Source organism: Phasianus colchicus, chromosome 3 (genome assembly GCF_987193195.1).
Source record: "Phasianus colchicus chromosome 3, bPhaCol1.hap1.1, whole genome shotgun sequence".
Classification (NCBI taxonomy): domain Eukaryota; kingdom Metazoa; phylum Chordata; class Aves; order Galliformes; family Phasianidae; genus Phasianus; species Phasianus colchicus.
Window position 1 is genome coordinate 51874775 of NC_143438.1, and position 6593 is coordinate 51881367.

At 45.1% G+C, this 6593-nt stretch overlaps 1 protein-coding gene and 1 non-coding gene across 2 annotated transcripts; both read left to right on the forward strand.

Annotated features, from left to right (window-relative positions):
* The first annotated feature begins 3101 nt into the window (after window positions 1–3101).
* On the forward strand, window positions 3102–5263 carry LOC149918574 (uncharacterized). Its single transcript, XM_090137499.1, has one exon. The coding sequence runs from the start codon at window positions 3456–3458 to the stop codon at window positions 5010–5012; it is 1557 nt and encodes a 518-aa protein (XP_089993625.1). The 5' UTR covers window positions 3102–3455; the 3' UTR covers window positions 5013–5263.
* A 250-nt stretch (window positions 5264–5513) lies between these two features.
* TRNAK-CUU (transfer RNA lysine (anticodon CUU)) lies at window positions 5514–5586 on the forward strand. The gene has a single exon. It is a non-coding gene; the product is annotated as a tRNA-Lys (tRNA).
* Window positions 5587–6593: the final 1007 nt, after the last annotated feature.

The following is a 6593-nucleotide window of genomic DNA, read 5'->3' on the forward strand; positions in this document are numbered from 1 at the left end:
TGAAGTCTAGGTGGACTACAACAGCTTTTCCATCATCCACCAGGCAGGTCACTCAATCACAGCAGGAGATCAGGTTGGTCAAACAGGACCTGCCTTTCATGTTGTCCCACACATGCCATGTGATCTCACTCAAGATGATCTGCTCCAGAATCTTTCTTGGTACCAAGGTAAATCTGACCGGCTTGTGGTTTCCCTGTTGTTCCTTATGATCCTTCTTGTAGATGGGAGTCACATTGGCAAACCTCTAGTCCTCTTAGAATTAAAAGCATAGGATTCACCTAAAATATTTTTGAGATTCCACATTGTTTCCAGCAATTCTTTTTCATTTGTTGTACAATCTGACAAGCTCAGCACATGTTCTTTGAGCCCAATTACTGCCCAGGAAAATGTCAAGAGGTATGACCCCTTCATCCTCCTCATGAGGTTTGATACATAAAAAAGTTACTCAGAAAACATGAATTCTTCAGGTAACTCATTAATGAGAGTTAATTTGGATATGTTTATATTTAATATAATTTTTTTGTATAATATGAAGCTCTTTGTGATCAAAATCTCTTAAATATTATTTGGTTTATTTGCATAGTCATCAGAATAAAGAAGATGGAACCAAATTCATGATTATTATTTTGTATTTGAAACCTATAAAATCCTAAAAAATCAGGATTATCAGTTGTCTTTTTTAATATTTAGAGGGCATTTCAAGATGTTTCAGGATAAAAGTAGGCTAAATCTTAAAGGTCTTTCTGAAATATTTTATTTTTGTCGAGGTATATTGAGCGTATAATGGTTAACTGTAGCAAAATGAGTTGAAAACGTTAACTTATACTTGTAGCTTTGGAGATTTCTTCTTGGTTGTGGGAGATAGGGAGATTGCAAACTGAATCTCTGTTTTTCAAATATGAGTGCTACAAGTGTAATGTTTTATAAAGTACAAAACATTTGTAGATTATGCAAATGTTCCTTTTGATATTACTCGTTCAAACACATTGTGGGCTGAAACTGGATATTCATTTCCAGTTTCTATACTTCTATACTTTTCCACACTTCTATTTAAATACGGGTCAACACATTTTATGGTGGCTCTCAGTGTGGTCTAGTTTGTAAACACTGAATTAGTGCCATTGAAGAAAATTAGAAGGAAGTAACATATGCTTTCCATCTGTTCATTGAATTATCAATATGCTCTTGAGAAGACCCTTATCTCTTATAAGAAGAGTAAGAAAAAGAATCTATTCTGTAAGGGACAAATTGTAGTAACGCTTCTGTTTTTTTCCTTGCAAGTTCCATCAATTATATTATACATTTTATTTGATTCAGAGATGAAGCACTTAACTTTCAAACAATCAATACCTTCATTAATTACTAGATATTTTTAAATGTAAATACTTTTCAACAATAAAAATCACTTATTCTTCATTATAAACTGATCTGATGTATTCTGGGGGGAAGTGCTGATATAAATTTTGGCCTCTTAAATAGAGTTCTTCACGATATCATTACAGTGTAGTTCAGTATGCCAAACATTCAAAATAATTGTTACCTTATAAAATTAATTACTGCTATTTAATGCTGGCTTTACATATAAATAGTAAAAACTGGAACAGCAATGGTAACTCTGTTGTCTTAAAGCTGAGCATTTAAGCTGCATCTGCATTAAGAAATTAAACTACACAGCAATATAGCTGTCCTTATACTTAAATCGACAAGATGGTCCTTGGTATGATTTTGTTCTTAGTCACGTTTTATAATATACTATGACTGATAGATTTTAGGCACCACTGTAATATTAAAAATATACATGCATATGTACATTTTTCTAAAATCTGTTACCCTCTGAAAAAATGGAACCTGATCTGTAATCCTAAAAAATCCTAAAGCTTTCTGAATTGATGTAGCAGATTTTAAATGGTTATTAACTATATTAACTAAACATCAGTTCAGCAAAGAAAATTATTTGTATTGGCTCACTTGCATTAGATGTAGCTGAAAAATATATTATTATTTATTATATTATTATTAAAATATGTTATACTATTGTATTAATATACTATTTTGGGCTGAAAAATAATGTGATCATAGTAAATGACTAATAAAGAGTCCAAAATGCCTTTACAAGTTGCTGTTGTGTTCAGTATATGTGGAAAAAAACGAGATTTTTCAGTCCAGTTATAACTGTTAACTGTTAAACATAAGTCAGCAGTGTGCCCTTTCCACTAAGAAAGGTAATGGTATCCCAGACCACATTTTAAATAACCAAGAGTAGGTTGAAGGCGGTCCTTCCTGTTTACTCAGCACTGCCAAGATGCCGCATCCAGTTCTGTGTCCAGATATATACATGTCAGAGTATTAGGAAAACCTATTGTGTAGATCTCATTCAACAGGCATTTTTCTCTGTCAGGAGCCTCACTGTTCTTTTGATGAATTTATAATTCCAAGATATCAAATCCTTTCTTCTTTACAGAACCAAAAATAAAGGCTATGTTGAGAACTTTACATGACTCTATAGTATTGTTTATAGCAATCCACTGGAAAAACAAACTGTACAGTTGGCACTTTCCAAGCAAGACAGGATATATAAATATTTACAAATAGTCAATAGCTTGTTCACTTTAATGCACCATATTTCTTGTTCTTGTGGATTGAAACCTGGCAAAGGAAATTCTTATGAAAAAATGAGATTCTTCCCTTCATGTTTTGTTTTGTTTTGTTTTCTTTGGGGGGGGGGGGGGTATTTTGTTTTGTTTTGTTTTTTTTTAAGAAGGTTGTAATAATATAAAAAGGAATGGATATTTGTTTTGCAGTTTAAAAATAGGTGGTGATTGGAACACCTGTGTCAAAACCTTTAATTTGTCTAGCTGATTTCTTTCCTGCCACTCTGTTGTTTCATTTATGCTTCATTTAAGCATAGTTTCTATTCTTTGTTATTACAAACTGCATTATGTGGAATAAACTGTAGACAGTGAGCATAGAACTTTCGAGTAGTTGCTCGTAGTAACTAGATAAGAAGTAGTGTCGCAAGTGCTTACGTGTGATAAGAGGGGCGTAGACGAAGTTGTACAAGGCTATATAAACTGTTGTCACGAGCCAATAAACGCCATTTTACCACCCACCACATTGGTGTGCACCGAGGTAGATGGACAGACCGAGATGTCCCTAACGATTGCGAACACCTGGATGAAGCTGGAGCGGGCTTCCGGCTTCATATGGTGACCCCGACGTGATCGTTAGGGAAAAGTGGTCGGCCACAGGCGGCGTGGCAGGATCCTGCTCTCATCCGTCTCCCTTGGGGAAGGAGGCGATGACCCTAGAAGAGGGGGCTGCGGCTTAGGAGAGTGGAAGCTGGGTAGCGTCGGAAGGTACGGCCGATAGCCTATAAGGCCTGTCCGAGGACCCAGGGGACCACCGGAAGAGGAGCCTGGTGGTTGCTTGATCCGTCGGGGAGATTACGCCCGACGATGGAAGCCGTCATAAAGGTGATTTCGTCCGCGTGTAAGACCTATTGCGGGAAAAATGCTCCTTCTAAGAAGGAAATAGGTACAGTGCTATCACTGTTATTAAAGGAGGGGCTGCTTACATCTCCCTCAGATTTATATACCCCGGGGTCGTGGGATGCTGTCACCGCAGCGCTTTCTCAGCGGGCGATGGTACTCGGGAAGTCAGGGGAGCTGAAAACCTGGGGATTGGTCTGGGGGGCGCTGAAGGCAGCGCGAGAGGAGCAGGTTACATCTGAGCAAGCGAAGTTTTGGCTGGGCTTGGGGGGAGGAAAGGTCTCTCCCGCAGATTCCACAGGAAAACCGGTCGCGGAGCCTCAGAACGGCGTGGAGGAAAAGATTACAGCTGCGCAGCAAGTCACGAAGATGGCGCCGGGAGAGGCGACCGCGCCAAAAACAACATCTTGTTATCACTGTGGAACAGGCGCAGGCTGCAGCTGCGCCACAGCTGCCCCCTCGGCCCCCCCTCCTTATGGGGGGAGCGGCTTGTATCCTTCTTTGGAGGGGTTGGGAGGGCCGAGCGGGGAGGGCGTAGCCACGTCACCAGCGGGGAGGGACGATCCGCCCCGAGGGGTGGAGCGAAGGGCGGAGCCGGGATGTCCCGACTCGGCCCCCGGGCCAGCTTTGACTGACTGGGCGAGGGTAAGGGAGGAGCTTGCAACGGCAGCTCCGTCCGTGATAGCTATGCCCGTGGTGATAAAAGCGGGGGGGCCGGCCTGGGCTCCTTTGGAGTCGAAAGTAATTACGCGATTGGCTGATACAGTTAGGACCAAAGGCTTGCGGTCTCCGGTTACTATGGCAGAAGTGGAAGCTGTGATGTCTTCCCCGCTGCTGCCGCACGATGTCACGAATCTTATGAGGGTCGTACTAGCCCCTGCTCAATATGCTTTGTGGTTGGACGCTTGGGACGTCCAGCTACAGACGGTTGTAGCGGCAGCCACCCGAGACCCCAGACACCCTGCGAATGGTCAAGGGAGAGGGGAGCGAACTAATTTAGATCGTTTAAAAGGCCTGGCGGATGGAATGGCAGGAAACCCGGAGGGCCAGGCTACGCTTTTGAGACCGGGGGAGTTGGTCGCTACTACGGCGTCGGCTCTCCAAGCGTTTAGGGAGGTTGCCCGGTTAGCAGAACCTACTGTCCCCTGGGCAGATATCACACAGGGGCCATCGGAATCCTTTGTGGATTTTGCTAATCGCCTCATAAAGGCGGTTGAGGGGTCGGACCTTCCACCTTCAGCACGAGCCCCGGTGATTATTGATTGCTTTAGACAGAAATCACACCCGGATGTCCAACAGCTTATCCGAGCGGCGCCCTCTACGTTAACGACACCAGGAGAGATTATCAAATATGTTCTAGACAGACAGAAGGTTACCCCACTTACAGACCAGGGAATAGCTGCGGCTATGTCATCAGCCATCCAGCCCTTGGTTATGGCGGTAGCCAACAGAGAAAGGGGCGGCACAGATGATAGCGGGAGTGGGAGGAACAACGCCCACCCGGAGGTCCGCCCAGATGGTTGAGATTATCGTAATCAGCAGGGATGTTTCCCTGGAAAGGCCTGTTCTGCTACGGCAGAACAGGGGCAGCACGCATAACAATTTATAGTGGGGGCCACGATCTGTCAATTGTCAGCGCAGTATGCGATCCCACTGCGCTGGAGACAGGAAGTGCGACCTGTCTGGGTGGATCAGTGGTCCTTACCGACGGAATAGTTTGTAGCGCTTCACGCATTAGTACAGCAAGAGCTTCGCTTAGGTCGTATAGAACCCTCTCTTAGAACACTCCTGTATTTGTGATAAAGAAGTAGTCAGGATCCTATCGCTTGCTGCATGACTTGTGCGCAGTTAACGCTCAGTTAGTGCCTTTTGGTGTAGTTCAGCAGGGTGCGCCCGTACTATCCGCTGTGCCTGCAGGCTGGGGGGTTGTTGTTATCGATTTGAAGGATTGCTTTTTCTCCATACCCCTGGCTGAGCAAGACAGGGAGGCTTTTGCCTTCACGGTTCCTGTCTGTAATAAACAAGGCCTGGCTAGCTCAGTCGGTAGAGCATGAGACTCTTAATCTCAGGGTCGTGAGTTCGAGCCCCACGTTGGGCGCCAGTGTTCAGATACTCGAGGTCAGAGCTGTTGCGATGGCGATTGTTTATTGGCCCTTCCTTCCCTGTAACATAGTCACAGATTCTGCTTTTGCAGCTAAGCTCGCTTTGAAAATGGGCCAAGAAGACATCCCTAGTACGGAGGCAGCGCTTATCTTAGAAGATGCTTTGTGCACCCGAGTAGAGCCTGTAGCAATTTTACATGTAAGAAGTCATTCGGATGTACCAGGATTCTTTTCAGAGGGCAACGCAGCCACAGATGCGGCTGCAGGGTCCCGTGTCCTGACGATCCGAAAGGCCAGAGATCTCCACTCCACGCTTCACATAGGCGCCCGGGCACTCGCTCGAGCCTGTGGTATTTCCATTACAGCTGCAAGGGATGTGGTGCAGGCCTGCCCTCACTGTAATTCAGCTCCTGCTATTGGGGCGGGGGTCAACCCCCGCGGTTTAGGGCCGCTGCAAATATGGCAGACGGGCTTTACGTGGGAGCCGCGAATGTCACCTCGGTCGTGGTTGGCAGTTACTGTTGACACAGCCTCCACGATGATCGTGGCTACCCAACACGGAAAAGCTAATTCTACCTCGGCCCAGGCCCACTGGGCTGTAGCTATTGCGGTCCTTGGCTTGCTAGTGCAAACCAGATCCGATGAAAGAGAACAGTAACGGGGGACTCTGAGTTTTGCAGGTATGGCTCCTGTGAACGCCGAAGAAGGAGACAGCCCAGGAACCCCAAAAGAAGGCCGGGAGAAGCGTGGAGGAAACTCAATCGTTGCTGCCAACGAGAAAACGCGTTTCTAACAGGGGCATGAATGTGAAGACCTAGAAGGAATGTGCTGTTTCAATCTCAGCGACCACAGTGTATCCATCCATAAAGCGCTGAGAGCCCTGCGCGACCATACAGAGAAGATCGGCGTGGAGACGGACCCCATCGGGGACTGGCTGAGAAGTGTGTTTGGAGACATCGGAGAATGGGGTGTGCACTTATTGAAGGGACTGCTTTTAGGGCTT

Excerpts from the sequence above, each read along its gene's own strand:
- LOC149918574 (XM_090137499.1), top strand. The coding sequence starts at position 3,456 with ATGGAAGCCGTCATAAAGGTGATTTCGTCCGCGTGTAAGACCTATTGC.